Here is a 12,649-nt window from a genome sequence, read left to right as displayed (position 1 = left end):
TACATTTAGGGTATGGAGAGGCTTTTATTTATGACATTTGAAGGCTTGTACACTTTTATTTTAATAATGGTATGGAGTGCATGAGAAAGTGGAAAAGGAAACAGTGTTGGTGCTAGGAATTTTAAAAATGGGGTTCCAGGGACCCCATCAAGTCATAAAAACGGGGTCCCACAGTACATTTTTGGGGTCACACTTTTTTGTAACCGTTTTGAATACAAATAATACATTTGTGCATTATCCTGTTATATCTCACATTCTATAATGTGTTTTGGAAAAAGGTTGTCATAAACGTTACTTGATTCATTAAAAAAGTAATACAAAAGAAAACAAATTTTTATGCGTATGTAAATGTATTCAGTTATAAACATTTATTCACTTTCTTCTTTCCTTCATGGATCTAAACTCTACCGCTGCCGGTAGTTTTTTCTATATATTTATTTAATAAGTTGTAGGTGTATTTATTTCAGTAAAAAAGTGTAAAAAGTTTTTTGCTTCGGTCACAGAATTATGATAATGGTGTGCCAGGGCAAACATACATGATTTTTTTAACGCTTGAATCTCTAGTCTACATCAACTTCAGATCTATTCGTCAATTTAAAGTTTTTTTCATTTTTTCAAATATGTGCCTTTCAAAAGGCACATATTTGCACGTTTGTTGACCTGCAAAGTATGTTTTTGGTGTGGAGGAGTCTGGTCGGGTGCTGGTTAGCTTGAAGTTAACAGCTAGCCTGTCTCCATCCTCGAACGATGTCGATCCAGCGGGAGATAAAAGTAAAGTTTCCATAGACTCACAAAGACTAAAACATTTAGTCATTTACTGGAGACATGGCACTGGATGAAGTTAAAAAGGTTGACTTTACACTCACCTTTTAGTGTTTGCCATGAAGTCTTTCTTTTGACGGCCCCTCGCGGTAAAGTTGTCCGAGTGCAAACTGAGGCAGGATTTGTGATTGATAAAACTTTCGGCGAATCAAAATGTAAGAAATTGTACCACAAAGTTCATTACTTTGAAGACAACCAATAAAAACGCAATAAACGGGGACGGAAATTTGACCCGGCAAATATAAACAAAACAAAACACAGGCAGAAAGCGATAGTCGATAAAAAAAAAAAAAAAAATTTAAATTAAAAGTCTGCGTCCCTGGGACACGCGGACTTCCGGAAATGCGCGTCCTTTCTGATTTCAATGCGTAAAAAGACACAAAAAGTGCGTTAACGCCAACAATGGGGAAATATAGCTCTCATTGATCATACTGTCGGCCCTCGTTTTTCGCGGTTCATTAGAACCCACCACGATTAACTCATTTCTGTCTCCAACCTTTTAAATTCGTTTGTAAACATAATTAGAGCCCTCGAAACATGAAATAACACCCATAAAATCACCATAACACTCATTTCACTCAAAATAGTAACTTTGAGTTTGTTCAACTGTGGATTACAGTAGTCACGAGTAACCCAAAAGATCCTCTTAGCCTCATTGCTGTGGCCGTAGCCCGGCCACTAAAACACGGCCCTGACATGGAATTACTTCATCAAATCCTGGGTAATTCCTCTAGGTTACAACGGGACATCTATCTCCTTAAACCACCAGGGTTTCTTGATTTGCAATAACTTGACATTTGGGCTACGGTCATTAGCTGTGATGTTAGAATTCCATGTTAGCATTGCGTGTATGCGTTGTCGTTCCACATCAGTCAAGCCAAACTTGTGTTATTGATGTCCAGGATAGAGTGCATTAAGGGATCATCTCCACTTTGGCTGAACAGCTGCTGATATTTTATAGAAGTCTTGTTAGCCTGAACTGTTGCGCCGACCCGACTCCAATGCTACTTCCAGCTGTTGTTGTTCGACATCGCTCGCGTCAAAGTCTCACCAATATGCAAATGTGTTGCTGATGAGACAGGAGTTGAAGAAGAAGTCCATCAAAGTTGTACTGCCAAAAGGCAGTCAGTTGAGATCGTCACGGAAACGGAAGTTGTGCTTGGTAAATATTTCTCCATCGCAACATAATGCTAATAGAAAATAAGACTAATACTGCGGTTTAATACATACAATACATGAATAAAACCAAACTCAACACTAAATTTAGGCCCAAAACATGTAAAATCTGCTTTGAAAAACAGGTTAAAAATTACATTTAAAGCTCAATGTATATGAAGTCATGAACAAGGACATGGCAGAACACAGCAACAACAGAACCAATGTGGTAATAGCGGTGAAGAACAAACGGCTCAGTCAGCATTACAACCACAGTTGAGTTAATTGTAAAAAAAACAACCAAAAACAGTACTGAAAGTGTAACACACTTCAGTTGCACACCTGAGTGCCCATCTGACATTTGAAAGTGCATGCAGCAGTGGATAAAGCTGCTGAATGAGGAGAACTCATGACCCTACTTATGCAACTACTCCTATCTTGAAATAGTTATTTCGAAAAACAATATTGAAGTAGTTTTATTCAGACACGTTCTCTGAAAGTGACCGTAAGAAAGCATACTGTACATAGAGTAAACTATTGTACTATAAATATAACAGAATTGATTCAATTACCTGTTTTTATTCAATTTTGAGGGGGTGGGGTGTTTCAACCCTGTAACAGCATAGCCTTAGGGTTGTGCGATACAGACGATATACTGTACGATATAAATGAGATCAATTTGGCCCACAATATAGCGTTTTCAATACTATCGTTAGTGATAAGGATGACACATTCTAGCTGTGTCCCGCAAATCCAATAGTGACAAGCAAACAAACACGTTCTCAATGCAATGTAGCATTTAGTGGATAACTTCCCTTCGTGGGGGCAAATTACCTATGTTTCTTACAAGTAGAGGTGGGGGAAATAACAGATTTTTAGATGCATCCCAATTCAGACATGGACAAATATCAAATTGATAAGTACCGTATTTTTCGGAGTATAAGTCGCACCTGCCGTAAATGCATAATAAAGAAGGAAAAAAACATATATAAGTTGCACTGGAGCCCGGCCAAACTAAGAAAAAAACTGCGACTTATAGTCCGAAAAATACGGTAAATGTCTAATCGATTTATTTATTGTAAAAGTACCGCATTTTCCGTAGTATAAGTCGCTCCAGAGTATAAGTCGCACCAGCCGAAAATGCATAATAAAGAAGGAAAAAAACATATATAAGTCGCACTGGAGTATAAGTCGCATTATTGGGGGAATTTTTTTTGATAAAACCAACACCAAGAATAGACATTTGAAAGGCAATTTAAAATAAATAAAGAATAGTGAACAACAGGCTGAATAAGTGTACGTTAAATGACGCATACCGTATTTCCTTGAATTAGCGCCGGGGCGGCAATTAATTTAAAACCTCTTCTCACTCCGGCACTTACCAAAGGCATGCGGTAAATTTAGGCCTGCGCTTATAAATTTAAAACCTCTTCTCACTCCGGCGCTTACCAAAGGCATGCGGTAAATTTAGGCCTGCGCTTATAAATTTGAGTGTGATGTAAGGATACTGTTATGATCCGCTGCCCGGATCATATTTTTGTTTTTGTTTTCAAGTCACTTGTGTTTTCAGCACCTCTTGAGTTTGTTTCTGTTGCCATGACGGCAGATTATAGTCACCTGCCTCTGGTTAGTGTCCCGGACGCGCACCTGTTGCCCGGGCACTAATCAGAGGGCTATTTAGTTTACGCGCTGGCCTCATTCGGTCTGTTGGTTTTGTTTGCTCCTACGCAACAAGTTACGCTCCTAGTTTCGCTCATAGTTTACATTTTTGATATTAGCATCTTTGCTACCCTCTTGTTTTCCGTGCCGTGGTGCACCGCGCAGCATTTTGTTCTGCAATCAGAATAAATCATTTATTCTCACCTGCAAGCCGCTTCCTGACATCCCTCTGCATCTTGAAAAGACGACCTCCGGCATCACAATGCCTCGAAGGCGTAACAGAAAACCAACAGCAGACAGTCTTTTCGAAGAGGGCGTGGAGGATTCCGGCTACGGGACGTGGCTGGTCTTAAAGGCGATGGAGAGAGAGACTCTCCAGTATTCCCCTTTGGAGCGCGAAGACCTTTTGTGGGGGCCTGACGGTTCGTTGGTCCATATCGACTCCATCTGGCCCGGGGATGTCCGCGCTCACAGCCAGCCCGAACGCGTCAGCGAAAGCGGAAGTCAGCCAAGAAGACTTCGGCTCGCGGCAAAGACGCACCTATCCCACAACTTTTCCCTCCGGAGCACAGCCAGCTACAAGCAGCCCAGGATTCTCCTCAAATAGTTGGTAATTATAATGACCATAGTTTCAAAGATTCCTCCGACTGGCCTGTCAATCACTGGGATTGCAGCTATGACGTCATTTGACGTTTTTGCATTCTGTTAATTCTTACTGTCAGCCACTTCCTAATGACTTTAATTTGACAATTAAACACTATCAGGACATTTTTGTTAATTCTAGGTCTAGTCAGTCCCACTCACCTTCTGACTTTCAAGCTCAGCCCCCTATTACTTTGGCCCCACCCTCTAAGGCTCAAGCTCCACCCACTCCTCTGTCTGCTGTGCCACGTGCTGCTCTGCCTTCTCCACTTCCTGTTCCAGCCCAGTCATCTTCTGAGACACCCCTTGAGAAGTATAGTCCTGCTTGGGTGGATGAGTGGTACCGGAAGGTACTGATTGAACTAAGACTTGAGGAACAATCCCAAGCGGCAAGGGACACTCCGCATGCTATTGAAGAGCAGAATAGAGAATTTGGACAATCAAAAGGGGAGGAGCCTACCCCCCTCCTCACCTCCTCCCTCCCACCCCTAAAGACTGTTCCAGACTGCACAAGACGCGTCTGGGATCCGCTTCTTGAGGGGGGGGCTAGTACTGGGTGCTTTGGTAGTGGGCGGCCACAGCTGCGCCCAGCCAAGCCCAAACCTCCATGCCGGCCTCCGCCACCAGTTCTCCGGCATGCTAAGCCGCAACCTCCTGCCCGGCCGCCACCACCAGTCCTTTGGCGTGCTAAGCCGCAACCCCCGGCCAGGCCACCTCCGCCAAAGTCACGACCAGCAACTGCTCCAAGTCTGGTTCCCACACCAGCAACTGCTCCAAGTCTGGTTCTCACACCAGCAACTGCTCCAAGTCTGGTTCCCACACCAGCAACTGCTCCAAGTCTGGTTCCCACACCAGCAACTGCTCCAAGTCTGGTTCCCACACCAGCAACTGCTCCAAGTCTGGTTCCCACACCAGCACCTGCTCCAAGTCTGGTTCCCACACCAGCACCTGCTCCAAGTCTGGTTCCCACACCAGCACCTGCTCCAAGTCTGGTTCCCACACCAGCACCTGCTCCAAGTCTGGTTCCCACACCAGCACCTGCTCCAAGTCTGGTTCCCACACCAGCACCTGCTCCAAGTCTGGTTCCCACACCAGCACCTGCTCCAAGTCTGGTTCCCACACCAGCACCAGCTCCAAGTCTGGTTCCCACACCAGCACCAGCTCCAAGTCTGGTTCCCACACCGGCACCAGCTCCAAGTCTGGTTCCCACACCAGCACCTGCTCCGCCCACGCCGGCAGACGAGCCGCCTGCTCCGCCCACGTCGACAGCCCGGACGCCTGCTCCGCCCACGTCGACAGCCCGGACGCCTGCTCCGCCCACGCCGGCAGACGAGCCGCCTGCTCCGCCTGCTCCGCCTCTGGCTCCGCCCACGCCGACAGACGAGCCGCCTGCTCCGCCTCTGGCTCCGCCCACGCCGACAGACGAGCCGCCTGCTCCGCCTCTGGCTCCGCCCACGCCGACAGCGACGACGCTTCCTGTTTCCACGGCGACTACGCTTCCTGTTTCCACGGCGACGACGCTTCCTGTTTCCACGGCGACGACGCTTCCTGCTTCCACGGCGACGACGACGCTTCCTGCTTCCACGGCGACGACGACGCTTCCTGTTTCCACGGCGACGACGACGCTTCCTGTTTCCACGGCGACGACGACGCTTCCTGTTTCCACGGCGACGACGACGCTTCCTGTTTCCACGGCGACGACGACTCCTCCTGCTTCCACGGCGACGTCTGCTCTCTCGCCCTCATCGTCGTCTCAGCGACCTCGAGTGGTCTGGCTGCGCAAGCGGCGCTCTCGGAGGTTTGTGTATGGACGCCAGTGGCGCAAACAGCAGCGACACCCGAGACGTAGTCGCAGAACTCTCCGGCTGCTGAACTTCTGGCGCCACTCACGCCCACCTTCTCGGCAGCCACGAATGTGGCCTTTCCGTGGTCGCCCGCCTCGCCTCCGGCAGCGGCGTTCCATTCGCCGCCTCCACCTGACTCGTCCCCGGTGGATTCGGGGACACGTGGCCTGGCGACCCTCCGCCAAATCCTCCCTCCACCCTCCCTTGACTCTTGAACTTTGTTATAGTCGGGGGGGTTTTAGTTTTGCCAGGGGACATCTGGAATCTGTCCCTTAAGGGGGGGGTACTGTTATGATCCGCTGCCCGGATCATATTTTTGTTTTTGTTTTCAAGTCACTTGTGTTTTCAGCACCTCTTGAGTTTGTTTCTGTTGCCATGACGGCAGATTATAGTCACCTGCCTCTGGTTAGTGTCCCGGACGCGCACCTGTTGCCTGGGCACTAATCAGAGGGCTATTTAGTTTACGCGCTGGCCTCATTCGGTCTGTTGGTTTTGTTTGCTCCTACGCAACAAGTTACGCTCCTAGTTTCGCTCATAGTTTACATTTTTGATATTAGCATCTTTGCTACCCTCTTGTTTTCCGAGCCGTGGTGCACCGCGCAGCATTTTGTTCTGCAATCAGAATAAATCATTTATTCTCACCTGCAAGCCGCTTCCTGACATCCCTCTGCATCTTGAAAAGACGACCTCCGGCATCACAATGCCTCGAAGGCGTAACAGATACCATCATAAAAAGTACATTTAATAAAAAAAGCGTTATTATGGTCTTACCTTTAATTAAAAATTAAGTCCATGCGCCGCTCATTCTGAACAAAAGCATCAATAACTTGTTTATAGAAGTCTTCCTTATCTTTCTTCAGTTTTAAAAGTCTCTCTGTCTCGATGGAGATCTTCCTTTAATTATTACTTCCTGCTTCGATTGAAAGTCCAGTTTAGAAAACTGTTGTTGTCACTTCTTCTGCAGCCGAGTAGTCGCAAGAATGATTCCTGGGATCACTAGCGCCCTCTACCACCATGAGGCGGGAGCTATATTAATAAAACATTTTTACTGTTCTTTTAAACATATTCAATAGCTTGGACCTTAAATCCTACTGAATTGCTCTTTATCTTCTTCCCTTTATGCGATTTTAAATTATTGAAATTAGCCTCCTCCATTTTGGAAAATGATGCCTTGAAAGGTGAAGTGTCACTCGTGACGTGACGAGTTTGACCCGGCGGTAAAACGAGACATGCGCTAATTATTTTGCTAAACAAGTTTGACCTGGCAGTAATTGTAAGCATATGCTAATTCTAAGCATGCGCTAATTATTTTGCGAAACGAGTTTGACCCGGCGGTAAAACGAGGCATGCGGATAATATATACCCGGCGGCAATTCAAGGAAATACGGTAAATAACCAACTGAGAACATGCCTGGTATGTTAACGTAACATATTATGGTAAGAGTCATTCAAATAACTATAACATATAGAACATGCTATACGTTTACCAAACAATCTGTCACTCTTAATCGCTAAATCCGATGAAATCTTATATGTCCAGTCTCTTACGTGAATGAGCTAAATAATATTATTTGATATTTTACGGTAATGTGTTAATAATTTCACACATAAGTCGCTCCTGAGTATAAGTCACACCCCCGGCCAAACTAAGAAAAAAACTGTGACTTATAGTCCGAAAAATACGGTAATGCAGACAGTTCTAAAATGTGGCTGACTGCAGCGAGCCACCTCACCGAGAGATCCGACCAGCTCCTTTATTACAGGGCACTTATGTTCCAGTTTTGCACACATTTTCATGAATTGAATAAATGTGTTGGGAATTTCTTATTACAAATGCACTGTTTTTTAAAAGTTGCAAATTCGTAAACACTTATTTGGTGAAAATAAAATAAATGTAAAACTGCATCTATATACATAAATTTAAAGATGCATCAATAATTGATTTTTAATCGAATCGTAGCTCCTGAATCGTAATTGTAATCGAATCGTGAGGTGGCCAAAGATTCCCACCTCTACTTACAAGTATCATCACTAGAGGACATGCTACACTACACTACACTACACACCGTAGGGGGATATGATAACCGCTGGGTTAAAGCTCTTTAATGTACCGTATTTTCCGGACTATAGAGCGCACCGCTATATAAGCTGCACCCACTAAATTTTAGAAGATTTTTTTTTTTTTTCCATACATTAGCCGCACAGGACTATAAGCTGCAGATATATATGTTGTGAAATTAGTTATTACACAGAAAGATTCTGTAAAGGTTTTATTTACATACCTTAATTGTTTCCAAATGGTGCCTGTAACACGACATTCAAACACAACCGATCATTGTCATGGACCCACTAGCTGCGGAAGCTAGCTCTGCAACCAGCTAAACACACTCATCAAGTCCACAGTGACGTCTTGGTGAGTTTACTGTAGAATTTGTGAAACTGAAAAAATACAACAAATACAAAAATTATGCTGTTGTAAGTTAATAATACTAACACAGACTCTCGTAAAAGTTGTATCATATTAGCTCATGCTAACGACCGTAGCTTCAATACATTACAATAGCACTTACAAATATGCGTGAAAACACTCCTACAGACATCACACATGGGACGGTTTAGTAAGTATAAACAGTTTTAGTTATACTGTAAAACTTACAATAAAACTTACAAACGTTGCTTGGAGTGATGAATAAAGAATCTATACGAGTATAAATGCTATGGACGGCTAGTAGACAGAATGTCACTCTACTTGCAGTTTGAAAGCACTAAATAGAAGGACACTGCAGCCCCTGCAGTGAGCAATATTGTCCAAAAGATGGCGCCATAGCGCAAACAATCTTCTAAGTGTACTTCCTCGTATTTTTTTGGGTTAAATTAGCCGCACCGTTTTATAAGCCGCAGGGTTAAAACTGTAGGAAAAAAGTAGCGTCTTATAGTTCCGAATTTACGGTACAAATGTGGGCGGATCGATACAAATATGGACAGTAACGATACCAAGTATAGCCAGATACTACAATAGTTAAATCAATATTTTTATTTAGCAAATAACTTTTGTCACTTTTGTTCTTGTTTACAAATTCAGGAAATATGTTCCTGGTCACAGGAGAACTTCTATCTATCTATTTTCTACCGCTTGTCCCTTTTGGGGTCGCGGGGACAGGAGAACTTCAAGGGCAAAAACCAAAGGATTTAAATCAAAGTAAATAGTAGGCCATTAATTAATTAATAATCATATTATCCTGATTACATGATAATATGTAATCAGGATCAGAATCCGAATCACAAGTACTTTATTAATCCCAGAGGAGAAATTATTATTGTTATTAAATTATTATAATGGATTTTGTAACACCACCATCCTGTCTGATTATAAATGTGATCAAAAATTGAATCATTTAATTATCTTGAAAATATGAAGTATTATTATCTGCATTTGTCTGACCAATACTGCCCCAGTAACTACTTGGTATTAGACTACTGTATACACATTAGTAGTTCCAACCAAAAATAAAGTATTGAAACAACATAAGAATAAATGCTAACTACATTTTAACAGAAATGTAGATCGAACCATGTTACAAAGGAAACTAACCAGCTATAAACAGTAAATTAAAACTTAAAACGTAGAATAATTATAGTTTTGTAAAAATAGAACAACCGGAAATAACTCAAGATGTTACTGCATATGTCAGCAGCCAAATTAAGAACCTTTGTTTTGAAATAATTATGTTATCATTTACATATGATATATATCGCAGGAGGCTGCGATACATATCACAATATAGATTTTAGGCCATATCATTAAATATCATTACTGTAAGCCTATTGCATTTTGTATGATAGCATTCAGTACCCTGACATTCTGCACTCTATGTGCTAGTGCCATTAAAACAGTGACCTGGAAAAATGGTAAATAAATCCCGGCTTGAATAGACACTGTAAACGGGGCTAATGTTACGGTCTTTCTTAAGGAGGTGCAGACCAGTCAATTTGATAGCTCTCTGTAAACACAGGATGAACTGGAGCAAATAATGCGTATAAAGTTCACTCAGATTTGCCCCTCCTCTCTCCTGACGCCCCTCCTTGCATCTCCCCACACAGAAAATGTAAAGAATGTTCCCTCTTCCTGTGGGGCTCACGCTGGACTGGCCATGTGAAGACGCAGTGTGCAGGCTTTGGAGTGTGTGTAAAAGTGGGAGCCGGCCTGCAGACAGAAAAGGGGATACTGTACCCCAGCATGTGAAGAGAGCATAGGAGACAAGACGTACACTAGGTTGTTCAACGTCCTGGCTCGTTGTTGCAGGGAATTCCTAAGTAGCGTATTGTTTTCTTCTTGCACCTGTCCAGTGATTTGATTCAGTGATTATGTTCCTTACACGCGAGACCCAGATGTGCTCCTTTTCTGTCTGCAACTTGCCCTGTTCCTCAGCTAAAGTACTTTATCACCATTTGATAAATCTACAGCAGGATATGCTGAATATTGCATGAAGGTCTATTATTTTTGAATGCTGCAATTAATCAGCAGGGGTTTCAGGGCTGTTCAGTCCTGTTTTGACACATTTTCGTTCTTGTCCCTGTTTGAGTGAAACATTTCGATACTGTTTGCAGGTCGAAGGCTGAGAGGAAAGGCCTTCTACTTCGTCGGAGGGAAGGTTTTCTGTGAAGAAGACTTTCTGGTAAGTCATTACTTGTCCTAGCAATAGAACTAAATAAGATGCCCTATCTATAATAATTAAATAATGAGATGAACTTTAAATTATCCCGTCAAGGAGGCATACTAATATGTCAGGTCTGGACTTGACAATTAAACACTTTGACCTCATGGCACACTTTTCAGTATCTAATGCCTCTGATTCAGCGTCCTTTTGAGATGTTGGAATGGGGTCAGTAACTTGAGGAGCTGCTAAATTTAATTGGGTGTTAGGAGGGGTGTCAAGGTCCTCACATTAGTGCAGTCAAACTGTATGAGAAACCTTTGAAACGCATGTCTCCAAGCCCGTTAGAATGCACTGTAGTCATTTTTGAGTTGCATCGGAAAATTCTACCTGTGTTACCACTTGAGATGGCTACATGTCACACTCAACCGATACAGTACTAAATCCCACTAACTGGGAATCGATTCGGGTACTCCAGGTACCAATTTTTGGTACTTTTGTATGTTCATGTCTTAATGAATGTTAAATGTTTTATAGTAAATCTTGTAAAAATTAATTTCACATTTAACACTGAGCTGATTATGATAATTGTGCTGTTCAGTTGTTGAATCTTGTTTTCTTACTTTTCTGAGTCTCATTTGCAAGGTTTTTTAGTAGAATTTGCATGCAGATGCAGTTCCAAAGGAAGTAAAGATTACTGTTATAGTGATGAACTGCGGTAAAATTCTTTACATTCAGTATTATCGTTTCAACTTTTAATTATCGAAAAAGTGTTATTGATTACCGCACTTTGAAAAACTTACGACACTGTGATTTTGTTCATTTCCTAGAGAAGCAGCTAGCGCGGTAGTCGATGCCTTTCTTGAATGATAACACGAATACAAGACCCATGGTGTCTTTCCTCAAGACAAACAACCCCTGTTTTACCTTCACCATTGAAATAAACACTCTTAGGAGCCAGAACAATATTCAACGTTTATTCTGCCTAGTAAAGTATATTGTGTCTGTGTCTGTTGCTTATTTATTTGTTTATTAGATTTAATTAAAAAAATTCAATAAATAGATTTTGTGACAATACTGATGATAACCGTGATAATTTTGGTCACGATAACCATCCATCCATCCATTTTCTACCGCTTGTCCCTTTTGGAGTCGCGGGGGGTGTTGGAGCCTATTTCAGCTGCATTCGGGCGGAAGGCGGGGTACACCCTGGACAAGTCGCCACCTCATCACAGGGCCAACACAGATAGACAGACAACATTCACACTCGCATTCACACACTAGGGCCAATTTAGTGTTGCCAATCAACCTATCCCCAGGTGCATGTTTTTGCCCGGAGGGAACCCACGCAGTCACGAAGAGAACATGCAAACTCCACACAGAAAGATCCCTAGCCCGGGATTGAACCCAGGACTACTCAGGACCTTCGTATTGTGAGGAACATGCACTAACCCCTGTTCCACCGTGCTGCCCGTCACGATAACCATCATGTGAAATGTTCATATCATTACATCCCTAGATGGCAGTAGTGTATAGACTCTGGTGTATTACCTTAGCCAGAAAGTAGTCTTTGCCTTTAAGCTGTTGTAGGACTTGTTGTTGTTGAGTCCAACAACATGTTTAAACTAAAAGTATTGTATTTATTACACACTTGCTGTTTGATGGTAACGTGCATCGTAGTTGTAGTTTTCATGACCAAATTTGGAGGTGTTGAAATTGGCATTTAAAAATTGCTAATCGGTAGCATGTCTATGGTATATTGCATGTAAATTAGCATCGACCTAGCGCATTTTCAAAAGTGGAACCTTCCTGTACTTTTGAGCGACTTCTTCTTGCTTTGTTGGCATGAACAATTGTTACATTACCTTGAGG

General features: G+C 42.9%; 1 protein-coding gene across 2 annotated transcripts in view; it reads left to right on the top strand.

The window, feature by feature from the left end:
- LOC133600476 (LIM domain-containing protein 1-like) overlaps nucleotides 1-12,649 on the top strand; it is a 68,683-nt gene that overhangs the window by 34,402 nt on the left and 21,632 nt on the right. For both annotated transcript variants that reach the window (XM_061953490.1, XM_061953484.1), the window contains exon 3: nucleotides 10,731-10,798. In XM_061953490.1, coding sequence (XP_061809474.1) covers nucleotides 10,731-10,798 — 68 coding nt within the window. The remainder of the gene's footprint in view (nucleotides 1-10,730; nucleotides 10,799-12,649) is intronic.

The sequence above is a fragment of the Nerophis lumbriciformis genome, linkage group LG04, assembly GCF_033978685.3.
Source record: "Nerophis lumbriciformis linkage group LG04, RoL_Nlum_v2.1, whole genome shotgun sequence".
NCBI classification, from domain to species: Eukaryota; Metazoa; Chordata; class Actinopteri; order Syngnathiformes; family Syngnathidae; genus Nerophis; species Nerophis lumbriciformis.
This window is presented reverse-complemented; position numbering and strand designations above follow the sequence as displayed.